Source organism: Temnothorax longispinosus, chromosome 2, assembly GCF_030848805.1.
Source record: "Temnothorax longispinosus isolate EJ_2023e chromosome 2, Tlon_JGU_v1, whole genome shotgun sequence".
Lineage (NCBI taxonomy): Eukaryota > Metazoa > Arthropoda > Insecta > Hymenoptera > Formicidae > Temnothorax > Temnothorax longispinosus.
The window spans coordinates 11,043,258-11,056,713 of NC_092359.1; the positions used below are offsets into that span (position 1 = coordinate 11,043,258).

Sequence of the window (13,456 nt, forward strand, 5' to 3'; positions counted from 1 at the left end):
TTTGTTCTAAATATACCAACCGATTTTTTTAAGTTTTCGTAGGTGCGCCGTCTTCAAAAATGCGAAAAACTGTATTTTTTAGGTTATTTTGCCTTCTATCTCGGGGACGCCGAGGTCAAAATATCTGAAAAAATTTGGGTATATAGGGGCCATACACCAAAATATACCCAATTTTTTTTAGATTTTTCCAAGGTCATCTTCAAGGTCAAAAACATTCAAAATGATTCAAAACCGTTATATTTTCAAGGCTGGGAGGACTGCAATCCCAGATTTTTTTGAAAAAAAAAGTAAAGTACCGATTATATATATATATATATATATATATATATATATATTTGTCAAACTTTTGAAAAGAAAGTGGCAGTTCCCTGTTTTTTGCCTTTCTAAACCTTCTTTTCGTTAATTGATTGTCGGATAGCTACATAGTTCAACAAATGTATTTATTAATTATAAACAATTTAAAGAGACTACAACACTTTTTAACTTTACTACAAAAAGCTCTACAAAAAAAATACAATTAATTACAAACAAACTTCTTTTATTTTATAATATGTTGATGTATCATATATGATGTTAGCCGACGACTGACACTTTAAATATTTAATTAAAAATTAATTATGGACTAACAAACGAAAATAAATGCACTACAATAATCTATAAACGAAATACAATCGATTTCACACCTAAATAGGTTTTACATCTAAAAAAATAAATAATTTTTAATTAAATATTTAAAGTGTCAGTCGTCGGCTATCATATCATATGACACATCAACATATTATAAAATAAAAAAAGTTCGTTTGTAGTTAATTGTATTTTGTTTGTAGAGCTTTTTGTAGTAAAGTTAAAAAGTGTTGTAGTCTCTTTAAATTGTTTATAATTTTATTTAATTTTTAGGTGTAAAATCGATTGTATTTCGTTTATAGATTATTGTAGTGCATTTATTTTCGTTTGTTAGTCCATAATTAATTTTTAATTAAATATTTAAAGTGTCAGTCGTCGGCTAACATCATATGATACATCAATATATTATAACATAAAAGAAGTTCGTTTGTAGTTAATTGTATTTTGTTTGTAGAGCTTTTGGTAGTAAAGTTAAAAAGTGTTGTAGTCTCTTTAAATTGTTTATAATTTCACCTAATTTTTAGGTGTGAAATCGATTGTATTTCGTTTATAGATTATTGTAGTGCATTTATTTTCGTTTGTTCGTCCATAATTAATTTTTAATTAAATATTTAAAGTGTCAGTGGTCGGCTAACATCATATATGATACATCAACATATTATAAAATAAAAGAAGTTTGTTTGTAGTTAATTGTATTTTTTTTGTAGAGCTTTTTGTAGTAAAGTTAAAAAGTGTTGTAGTCTCTTTAAATTGTTTATAATTAATAAATACATTTGTTGAACTATGTATAGCTATCCGACAATCAATTAACGAAAAGAAGGTTTAGAAAGGCAAAAAACAGGGAACTGCCACTTTCTTTTCAAAAGTTTGACAAATAATTAATCGGTACTTTACTTTTTTTTCAAACAAATCTGGGATTGCCGTCCTCCTAGCTTTGAAAATATAACGGTTTTGAATTATTTTGAATGTTTTTGACCTTGAAGATGACCTTGGAAAAATTTAAAAAAAATTAGGTATATTTTGGTGTATGGCCCCTATATACCCAAATTTTTTCAGATATTTTGACCTCGGCGTCCCCGAGATAAAAGGTAAAATAACCTAAAAAATACAGTTTTTCGCATTTTTGAAGACGGCGCACCTACGGAAACTTAAAAAAATCGGTTGGTATATTTAGAACAAATTAGAATACGTATTTAAAAAAAATAAAATTTGATGTATGATTTTTTGTTTTAATGTTATAACAATTTAAAATTTTTTGGAATTTTTTTTACCTTGAAGATGACCTTAAGAAAATATGAAAAAATTTAGGTATATTCTGGTGTATGTCTCCTATATACTCAAATTTTTACAAATTTTTTTAACAAAAGGTTTCCAAGAAAAAAATTAATATACAAGGAAAGGAGTTTTTAGCCACCCCAGGAAGGAGAGGGAGGAGGGGGAGGCGGGCAGGGTGATTGAAGTTATTTTTTTTAGTTTACAAATAAGTTCCAATAGGTTTTTTTCGAAAAGCGGAGTGAGGGCATTTCGACTATTATAATGGGAAATACCCTTTGGTATAATTATCTCATGATACTCTAACTTAGACCGGTTTTTTGGAAAACCAGTTCCAAAATTTTTCTAATGTTTATCTGTCTGTCTGTCTGACTGCGAACTACTCACTCATTAATGGACCGATTTTCTGGAAACCGGTACCAAAGTCTAATTTTCGGGGATGGTGTCGATAAAGAATAAATTAATATGAGAAAATAAAAAAGGAGCCTTCATACAAAATTATCTAAAAAAGGTCTCTTTTTTCAAAAAAATTTTTTTGGGGGGATAAATATTACTATTTTGGGAAAAAACATCGTCTACTATGAATATTCTATTTTGTTTATTTATTATTTAAAAAATTAATAATTATTTTCTATTAATTATTAATTTTCAAATAAATAGTAATTCATTTTTTAACTAAACTATTAATTATTTTAATAATAAAAAATTTATTTTGACTAATTACCAATTTGCAAAAAAAATTAATTCATTTTCACCTAAATACTAACTTTCACGAACTAGAAATATTTCTCTGACAAATTACCAATTCTTTAAGTAATTTATAATTTACTTTTATTTAATTATTATTAATTTTTATGTAAATAGTAATTTTTTGTGACTAATTACTAATTTGCTAATTCAATAAAAATATTATTTGTTGTTATTTCTAATTTCGTGAATAATTAAAAAATAAAAAATGAAAATTTTTTTGCCGATCCCTGCTTAACACTACAAAATCCGATATTAATACAAAATTATTTTTTTCAAAAAAGGTAAAAAAAGATGCCAAGTACACGCAATATATTTTGTAAATTCAAAAATCCAACCTAAGTTGTAACTTTATTTCTCCTTTACAAAATTATATTACCTAACTCAACTCAAGTGACATGCATTTCAAAAGAGATGTAAAATTTTTAAATTAAATTGCACCAATTGCAAAGGAAATATGTATATTGCTTAGAAAAATAATTGTCGTGCAACTATACTTTTAAAAAATAAAACCCAAGTAGTATCTTTATGTTCCTATTCAAGGATCTTCCTATTCCAAGTGGTAATAGCTTCTTAATTTTCTTTAATAAATTTTTAATATTACAAAGAATCATTTTAATCACAAAAAATTAAAGAAGTAACGGTACAAAATAAAAATATTTAATTAAAATAAAATAAATAAATTTTTCTTGTAAAAAAAACTTGGCGCTGCTAGACATCAAAATTTAGACATTAAAATTTAAACATTAGTACTAAGATTTTTGATTAAATAAAAAAAACAATAAACATAATTTAGGAAAGAATGCGACAGGAGTAAAAAAGCAGCGCCGTTTTCTTATAAAAAAAATTTATTTTTTTTAATTAAATATTTTTATTTTGTACTGTTACTTTTTTAATTCTTTGTGATTAAAATGATTCTTTGTAATATTAAAAATTTGTTAAGGAGAATTAAGAAGCTATTACCACTTGGGTTGGAATAGGAAGATCCTTATTGAATAGGAATACAAAGGTATCACTTAGGTTTTATTTTGTAGAAGTAGTTGCACAACAATTATTTTTCAAAGCAATATACATATTCTCTTTGCAATTGGTGCAATTTAATTTAAAAATTTTACATCTCTTTTGAAATGCATGTCACTTGAGTTGAGTTAGGTAATATAATTTTGTGGAGGTAAAATATACAACAGTTTCTTTCAAAGATTTATTCCTATTTGATATTATTTTCTGATATTTTGAAACCTTTTGTAGATAGAATATTTAACAATTTTTTTGCAAAGAGTTAAATTTAATAAAAAACGAAACGTTTGTTTGTAATATATTTATTTATTATTATAATTTGTCTGCGCATTGATTACCGCGCTTGGCTCCGATTGCCTCATTTATCTCCTTTGATTTAGTCTAGAGAGCCTATACTTCGTTTAATTTAATTTACGCAGGCTAAAAAATGCGTTGTTCTTTCTTTTGTAACTTTATTTAACTTTATTTACGCTGAAGATGACACAAAAAAAGTGTCAAAACGTTCGTTTGTAATATATTTATTTATTATTATAATTTGTCTGCGCATTGATTACTGCGCTTGGCTCCGATTGCCTCATTTATCTCCTTTGATTTAGTCTAGAGAGCCTATACTTCGTTTAATTTAAATTTAATATACACAATAGCTTCTTCCAAGGATTTTAAGTATACAATTATTTTGTCCAACTTTTTTCATGTATGACAGTCTTTTTCATATATTCAATAATATTCCAACAAGCGTGTGTACTTAGGGCCTTTTTTGTAACTTTTTTTTTCAAAACGAGTCTTAAAAAGATATGATTTTATTTGACGTGAATCCTTAATTTCCTGGAAGATAAAAAAAATTCTTGGGCATCCCCACTTGATACCGTGGAGTATATAAAGTTTGCTCAGATATCACCGCAGCACACTGCACATTAAAACCACAGTGCTGAAGTGGGGAGAGTCAAAGATGGAAAGTCCAAAAGGCTACATTACATCTAACGAAGTACAAAAGTGTAAAATATTGCCTATAATCAAAGAGTTTAGTGAAAATTTAAAGGATGTACGTGGAAAGTGTATGGACATTGGTTGTGGTCCTGGAGATATAACAAAAGATTTTTTGTTGCCAAATCTTGGCTCAGATGCACAAATAATTGGTAAAAGAATAATAAATTATAGAAATGTAATAACAAATCAACATTATAAATAATTATTTAATTCTCTGATTTCGCGTTTCGTGAAGGTACGGATATTTCGGAGAGCATGATCAAATATGCGAATAAAACATTTAATGACGAAAAACGGCTCCACTTCGAAGTATTGGATATTCAAACTAAAAATCTGCCTGAGAAATATATTTCTGAATTTAATAATATATTTTCGTTTCACACTTTGCATTGGTGCAATGACATTCGGTAAGCGAGATATTATATAAAATATAATTAAGGCTAAAATGTATTTCAACCCTTATTGATAAACAAGCCTTATTAAGGCTTTTTAAACTTTTTAAACAAGTGTAAATTAATTTTTTCTTGAAACATATTGTGCATGTGTGCTTCACTTTTTGAACAGAACAAGTGTTTCTTTCAATTTCTATAATATGACACACATTTCTATAATATAATATAATCTCAATAATAGCATAATTTGAAAAACGAGCAATAGGCATAAGAATGCAAAATATATAAATATATTGTATGTTTTTATATAATTGCATTAAAAAATATACTAATATATTGAAAAATATTTTAATAAAAGTATAAGGTGCTTTTAAAAAAATTAATTATATTTATTTGTTTTATTTAACAGACAAGCCTTTAGGAATATGTATCAAATGCTACGACCCAATGGAACTATACTTTTATATATAATAGCATCTAGTGATATGTTTGAAGTTTACAAAATTTTGGAGCGGGATATCCGCTTTGCGCAATATATACCGGTAAATATATTATTAAATTTTAATTAATATTTGATTTGCTTTCTCATTATTTATTTCCATTACATGTTTTGTTATTTTATTACTTTTGCACTATAAATTCTTAATTATTATTTTTATGTTTATATAGGATACGATGAAAAACATTTTTCCGTTTCATTATTCAAATAATGCTCGCGAAGACTTAAAAGAATTACTTCAAAGTGTCGGATTTACAATTCACCATTGCAGTCTTCGGGAGGCGAACTATTCTGAAGAAAAATTGAGACAGTTTTTGAGTAAGTCATAGTAAAAATATGCAAGAAGTAATAATTTTACGTTATAAGATTATTAATTCTTTGAAGAATTTTTTTTATGCTATTTTATTTATTATAAATTATAATGTAACATTACCATTATTATAAATTATATATACGTTAATTTTATAATCATACGTATATTATTTTAACAGACTCGATAATATCCCTCTTAACATTTCTTGAAGACATGCCACAAGATCTGATGGAAGAATTTAAGAATACATTTACATGTGAATTTCTAAGAAGAAAAATTAACTATAAATCAATATATAATAATCAGGAACTTACATTAGATTTATATGAAGTATTAGTAGTTTACGCACAAAAGATATAATAATCTATAACAATTGCGCAAACATATATGCAGTCATATCCATCCATCCATCCATATCTAAAAAAGAGATGTAAAGTTTATTGTTGTCGCTTTTCCGCGATGCCGATTGGTTCTCTTGCTGCGCTTACTTCATTTGCAGCTGTCATTATATATTTTGACAGTTGTGTGTATCAAGGAGTTAATAGTGTAATAGTAATAGCATAATGTTAAAGCTAAATAACGCGCGCGATACACATTTGTAGTGTCTAGTAATAAAAAAACTAGAAGACAGAATTTTTGTAGCACTAGTTCTTGTATCATCAGATACTTGTATTATCAGACACTATGATTAATAAATCATTATTAATTAATTAATAATTAATAATTTATTCCACATCTTTTATCTAGATTGATATATGCATCTGAAATCACATTACTTGCAGCAGATAGAATCAAGAGACACGGTAGTGTCTCGCGCCAAGTACACGCGGAGCGAGACCGACCGTGACTCTTTTACGCGACGCGACGGGTTGCGAGTACCCGAGATGTTGAGATCTCGATTAACGAGTGAACGGATCAAGTTCTAAGTAGGCTTGATCGATAGCTTGGGGTCCAATTAGGGGGGGGTTTCTCTCATAATATTCCGCTACGTGCCCTACGAGCGGAGATATTGCGACGCAAAGTCCAAATGGGAAAATTTATTTTTAAGATACTTCCTCTTCTTCTTCTACTTCTAACGCCGACGTTATATGATGACGTCATAATCAGAAACGTTACTTTCACTTTTTCGACGCTGGCGGCGCAGGTATCGCCAGTTTCGATATCGCGCGCGTATTTCGAAATTAGGTCGATAGACTTATCGGTCAGGAGTAAGATTTCTATTTAGGTAAATTAGGTATATACTTATATAATATATATTGAGTCAATTCCTTCATGTTTATCTGGAGAGATTTCGTATCCTTACATCGTATTACCACCGCTGCCGAAAAAGAAGGTTCTCTACGCTTGGCAGAAAGTGCCGCTAGGGAATTTTTAAGTCGATTCTTATGAATCAAGCTTGAATTCGATGTCTAGGTATCCCAGGTTGCCGATGACGAGGTCCAGATAGTGCGCTTTATAGTTTTCGGTGTCCAGGTGTAATAATACGTTGAATTCGATGTCTACGTGTCCCAGGTTGCCGATGACGAGGTCCACATAGTGCGCTCCGTAGTTTTCGGTGTCTACGTGTATTAATACCTTGAATTCGATGTCCACGTGTCCCAGGTTGCTGATGACGGGATCCAGATAGTGCGCTTCATAGTTTTCGGTGTCCAGGTGTAATCGTACGTTGAATTCGATGTCTAGGTGTCCCAGGTTGCCGATGACAAGGTCCACATAGTGCGCTTCGTAGTTTTCGGTGTCTACGTGTATTAATACCTTGAATTCAATGTCCACGTGTCCCAGGTTGCCGATGACGGGATCCAGATAGTGCGCTTCATAGTTTTCGGTGTCCAGGTGTAATCGTACGTTGAATTCGATGTCTAGGTGTCCCAGGTTGCCGATGACGAGGTCCACATAGTGCGCTCCGTAGTTTTCGGTGTCTACGTGTATTAATACCTTGAATTTGATGTCCACGTGTCCCAGGTTGCCGATGACAATGTCTAGATAGTGAGCTCCGTAGTTTTCGGTGTCTACGTGTATTAATACCTTGAATTCGATGTCTAGGTGTCCCAGGTTGCCGATGACGAGATCCACATAGTGCGCTCCGTAGTTGTCGGTGTCTACGTGTATTAATATTTTGAAATTGATGTCTAGGTGTCTCAGGTTGCTGATGACGAGGTCCAGATAGCGCGCTCCGTAGTTTTCGGTGTCTAGATGTAATAATACCTCGAATTCGATGTCTACGTGTCCCAGGTTGCCGATGACGAGGTCCACATAGTGCGCTTCGTAGTTTTTGGTGTCTAGGTGTATTAATAACTTTAAATCTGAATGTAGGACACGTAGATATCGAATTCGAGGTATTAATACACGTAGACACCGAAAACTACGGAGCGCACTATGTGGACCTCGTCATCGGCAACGTGGGACACCTAGACATCGAATTCAACGTATTATTACACCTGGACATCGCAAACTATGAAGCGCACTATCTGGAACCCGTCATCGGCAACCTGGAACACGTGGACATCGAATTCAAGATATTAATACACCTGGATACCGAAAACTATGAAGCGCACTATGTGGACCTCGTCATCGGCAACCTGGGACACCTAGACATCGAATTCAAGCTTGATTCATAAGAATCAACTTAAAAATTCCCTAGCGGCAGAATTAAAATTATGTCATGACATAATAAAAATGCGCTGAATTAAAATTATGTCTAGACATAATAAAAATTGGACGAATTAAAATTATGTCTAGACATAATAAAAATTGGATGAATTAAAATTATGTCTTGACATAATAAAAATTCGATGAATTAAAATTATGTCTGACAAAAATAATTCCGCATTTTTATTATGTGTATACACATAATTTTAATTCGTACAATTTTTATTATGTGTACACATAATTTGTTTTCGAATGAACGTAAAACGTATTTGTTATAATATCCATTATTGAAAATTAATATGCGTGACAAAAGCGTATATCATTAATTATGTTATTATTTATTATATATATTTCTATCCATATATTTTCAGTATTATTGTTACATTAGAAAAATTATTGGCATTTAGGATACGAATTTTTTTCTGTTAGTTATTCTTTACGTAAACATAAATTGTAAAATACTCTGTTGTACTCCAGTAGGTAATACTTTTTCTAATTCTTCATGATCCAACCACTGGTATTTTACGTTATACGTTATTGTTGATGATATCTCCATCCATATGTTTGGCTAAGAAATAAAATATTTTAGCACCATATTTGTAGAATCCGATAGGTGCATTTCCATAAAACTTTACTTTTATTGTTGCACCATATGTATCTTGTAATACTCTCTCCGCAGTCTGTACAAGAATTGATAAAGAATATTTTCAAATCATTTTTTTTGTCCCCATTAAGATATTCACATGCAAAATTAGTTGTAGAGAGAATATATTTATTCGGCTAAAATTGTTATTTTAATTCTTACTCGTTTCTTTATGTTTGAAATGTATATTTATGCAATATAACTTGTGTGAGTCTATGAACTATTATATGTTCAACTTATATCAATTTGTGTTTTACTAATTAGCGAGATATATTATTCAGATAATTACTGATCGAGAGATAAATGGCACGAGTGTCCTATAAGCATGTTGCTTGGCATTTAATGTTCTTATTTTATATTTACATATACGTTTCTTTATTGCGGTGCAGGAGAAATTGTAACAGGACAAGTAAGTTATATATATTTATTTTTTATATAATTACATAAGTAAAAAGTAAGTAATATAAGTAATATAAGAAGTAAATTAAGTAATATAAGACGTAATATAAGAAGTAAATTAAAATAAAATTATACACATAATCTGTATTAACGTATATACGTGTCTCAATATACGTAGATTAATATTCGTCGCAACTTATATTAAAATAATATGTGTATTTTTATATTATACGTTACATGTACGCATTTGTTAAGCGTGAAGCTGTATATCGTGCAATATGTGATCTTGAGTGGTATAAATTGGAATTAAGAAAAGCGAGGAATCTTATTTTATTCACATATTCTACGAAAAATGGTTGAATCAATATAAAAGTAATATAGAAAAAAATTAAAGAATTAATTAAAGTACAGACTTTTAATTCTGATTTTTCCGGAAAAAAAATGCTCGCAAAATTTATAAATACACGTTTTGTGTGTACGTCTTCATTCCTCCACCCCTTCCTCCTCTTCCCCTTCCTCCTCTTTCTCTTCCTCTCGGGTTGTTTGGGTTGTAGCGATTTCTTCCGGCTCTTTGCCATCGCCTTGCTGTAACAAACAGAAATTTATTTTATAAAAAATAGCGTTTTCGACAGGGCCGGGTTTGTTCGCTCAGAGAGCGATTATTGACGTCACATCGGCAAATCGAGCTTTGCCGAAGTGACGTCAATAATCGCTCTTGGAGTGAGCAAACCATAACTGTATTTTAATAGATTTAGTTTTGTACTTACGTCTTTGTGGAGGAATCGCTGGTGGTGCCGGTGGAGGAATCGCTGGTGGTGCCGGTGCCGGCATTGCTGGTTGTCCTGGTGCTGGTGTTGCTGGTTGTGCTGGTGCTGGCGTTGCTGGTGGTGCCGGTGCTGGCGTTGCTGGTGGTGCCGGTGCTGGCGTTGCTGGTGGTAAAGGTCCCGGCTGTGAAGGTCCCGGTTGTGAAGGTCCCGGCTGTGAAGGTCCTGGCTGTGAATGTCCCGGCTGTGACGGTATTATGGGTTGCATCGGCAGTGATGGCGACTGAATTGCGGCGAGTTGTCGCCGCAATTCTGCATTTTCTTTCTTTAGTCGCGTCATTTCAGTCGCGTCCTTATCCTTATCCATTTCGACGTCTACGTCGGAAGATGATTCTTCATCCTATAGAATCCAATATTATATTATTATTTTTATAGATAAATGCGTTCCAATATTATATTATTATTATTTATTTTTATCCGCTCAAGTTTATATATTTATTTATTTTTTATTTATTTACGCAACGCGATGAGTTGCGAGTACCCGAGATATTTTTGCGCGACGCGACGAGTTGCGAGTACCCGAGACTTTGAGGTTAAATTAAATGTGTATACTTACAACATTCATACTAAGTCGGTCGAATTTCTTTTCCAAATTCGCAGCGTTAGCCGTGGTGCTTGGTGGTTGCAGCAACTGGGTCTCGACGTCGAGGTTGTGCTTGCGACGCTGAATCAGCTTGGCGGCGTCGACCGCGCGCAATCGGAAATCCTCTTCTTCTTCTTCTTTTCTTTTATTAGCTCCTGCTGCTTTTCAGCGGACAATACGGACGAACTGGTCCGCGCACGTTGAACGAAAATACAATCGGATACGCGATACGATTGCGGTATCACACACACCACCACTCGAAAAACTCTCGCGATCGTGGACTGACGTCGAACGTCGAACTGCGTCGAATTGGTGGCTACCGCGCTACCAGTAATGGCCGATTCGAGGCCGAGCGGACCCGCGCTCATGTAGCGCTAATAGATCGTTTTTTGTTTTTAAAGGCAGATTTATAAAGGCCGTAACCGTTGGTTTAAGCCGTAAACCCTAAGAAATTGACCAATATATGATAGTCGAATGTGAGAAGAATAATCGATTGTGATTAATTAATTTCTTAGGGTTTAATTACGGCTTAAATCAACAGTTACGGCCTTCATAAATCGGCCTTATGGTGTGATCTCATGGTACGGAACGTATGAGCAATGCAGAATTGTTGGAACAAAGTCCGTTCAATCGCAGACATTCCGCTTTGCTGAAATGTATTTTCTAATTTATTCTAATGTTCCATGGAGTAAAATTCGCGGAAGCGCAATTGACGCTAGCCAATCACAAAACCCTTTTTGTAGATTAGTTTATTGTATCTATCAAAATAATGTATATTATTGGCACGCACAGATTGCGTTTCCACGTATTCCGCTGTATAAAGAAAATCGGCGGAATAAACGTAAAAAAGATCGAACCAATTTTCGAACGTTCTGCCAATTCCGCATTGCGCATACATTTCGTACCATGGATCACATCATTAAAATTGCAAACACGTATTGTTATCGATACGCGATTATCGACCTGGGATTACCGACTGTGATAGTTTGTGCGATTATCATGATTTCTTCAGTTTTATGGTTGCAGTTTAGACTTTATGTGTCAGTGACACGATCTAATTGACTGCAGTGAATCGATCGATAAAACACATAATAATAAAGCAAAGAAGTAAGTAGAGGGTATTTGTTATCCCTTTTGGCGTATAGTTTTATTTATATATATATATATATATATATATATATATATTAAATATTTATATATTTTATAGGTTGTGTTTGGCATTCAATGCAACTGTGTGTTTGCGTGTCTTGAGGTATGTATTTTGAAAAATACATGTTATTATAACAGTTTTATTAATCATTTTCCCTTTACCTCGCCATCCTGTGCGCAGTCTACAACCCGCTTGAGGCTCAGGCGCGTTTAATTTATAAACAGTAGCTTTCTATGTCATCCATAAGATATTATTGTTTACATGTTTTTTTTTTAATGTATCTTCAGTAGGTCTAATCCATTGATAACTGAAATAATCCTTTAACTAATTGAACAAAAGTAGAATTAAGTAATTATTAAAATGAAGAAAATTCAGGTTGATTTACAAGCGAAAGCGGAAACATCGATCTGCATATTGCACGTAGCAAGCCGCATAAGACGCGGTAAAGATTCATCACTCATTTATTGAATTCTGTTTCTGTTCAATTAGTTAAAGGGTCATTTCAGTCATCAGTGTATTAAGCCTACTTAAAAAAAAAACGTGTCAACAATAGTACTTCATGGGTGATATGGAAAGCTATTATGTCTGTTAAGTTAACACCTCTCCTCCACAAACAACTGAAATAACACATGTAGAAATTAAGTGCTCTTTGTGTTAATTATGTGCTTCACGATTTTTGTGTTCAAGCGGTTTCGCGGGAAATCGCAATTGAAAGTGGGAGTGCTGACCTAACATAAGCTAGCACTCCTACTCATTAAAATTACATATAATTTTAAATGCCTCAAAATTAGTCTATAATAGTTTATAAAAGATATACGCAAATAAAGATCTATACAGAGTGAAGCAATAACTATTACCACCTTAAATATATTTGAATTTATAAGGCCCAGAGAAAAATTATTAGTGTAACCAAAATTGTACGGTACGAAGGAGGCTATCTATAGCGATAATAATTTTTGTCTAGGTTGATTTGGTAATATGATAGAGGAGCTGAAAACAAGTTCAGAACTCATGATACAAGGTTATTGAACAATAATTTAAAGTGAAGAAAAAACGATTAAAAAATACATTTTTGTATTGAATGAAATTTACGTTTAAAGAAGATGTTCGAAGTGATGGCCATCATTATTGATGCAACACTGGATTCTTTTGATCACTGATTGGCTTGCTCTTTTAATAACGTCAAGAGTTATTGATGCATAGGCTGTAATAATCCGTTGTTGCATGAAGAATCCAGTGTTGCATATATAATAATGGCCATCACTTCAAACATCTTCTTTAAACATAAATTTTATTCAATACAAAAATGTATTTTTTAATCGTTTTTTCTTTACTTTATCTTGTTCAATGATCTTGT

The 13,456-nt window shown here is 32.0% G+C and overlaps 2 protein-coding genes across 2 annotated transcripts; one reads left to right on the top strand and one right to left on the bottom strand.

Moving 5' to 3' along the window:
* Nucleotides 1-4,560: 4,560 nt before the first annotated feature.
* LOC139808817 (juvenile hormone acid O-methyltransferase-like) lies at nt 4,561-6,492 on the top strand. The gene is made up of 5 exons (XM_071771246.1): nt 4,561-4,796; nt 4,883-5,054; nt 5,449-5,581; nt 5,709-5,856; nt 6,030-6,492. The coding sequence occupies exons 1-5, from the start codon at nt 4,610-4,612 to the stop codon at nt 6,209-6,211; spliced, it is 822 nt and encodes a 273-aa protein (XP_071627347.1). The 5' UTR covers nt 4,561-4,609; the 3' UTR covers nt 6,212-6,492.
* Nucleotides 6,493-9,657: 3,165 nt separating this feature from the next.
* LOC139808056 (uncharacterized) lies at nt 9,658-11,273 on the bottom strand. Its single transcript, XM_071769676.1, has 2 exons — nt 10,310-11,273; nt 9,658-10,127 (listed from the first exon to the last, which is right to left on the bottom strand). Exons 1-2 carry the CDS (start codon nt 10,671-10,673, stop codon nt 9,997-9,999), a joined length of 495 nt encoding a protein of 164 aa, XP_071625777.1. The 5' UTR covers nt 10,674-11,273; the 3' UTR covers nt 9,658-9,996.
* Between the last annotated feature and the right edge of the window lie 2,183 nt (nt 11,274-13,456).

What these genes read in the sequence shown, in the direction of transcription:
- LOC139808817 (XM_071771246.1), top strand. Translation starts at nt 4,610, where the DNA reads ATGGAAAGTCCAAAAGGCTACATTACATCTAACGAAGTACAAAAGTGT. An exon ending in CTCAGATGCACAAATAATTG is followed by an intron (nt 4,797 to 4,882) that starts GTAAAAGAATAA and finishes CGTTTCGTGAAG; the next exon opens with GTACGGATATTTCGGAGAGC. An exon ending in GCTTTGCGCAATATATACCG is followed by an intron (nt 5,582 to 5,708) that starts GTAAATATATTA and finishes ATGTTTATATAG; the next exon opens with GATACGATGAAAAACATTTT.
- LOC139808056 (XM_071769676.1), bottom strand. Translation starts at nt 10,673, where the DNA reads ATGGATAAGGATAAGGACGCGACTGAAATGACGCGACTAAAGAAAGAA. An exon ending in AGCGATTCCTCCACAAAGAC is followed by an intron (nt 10,128 to 10,309) that starts GTAAGTACAAAA and finishes TGTTTGTTACAG; the next exon opens with CAAGGCGATGGCAAAGAGCC.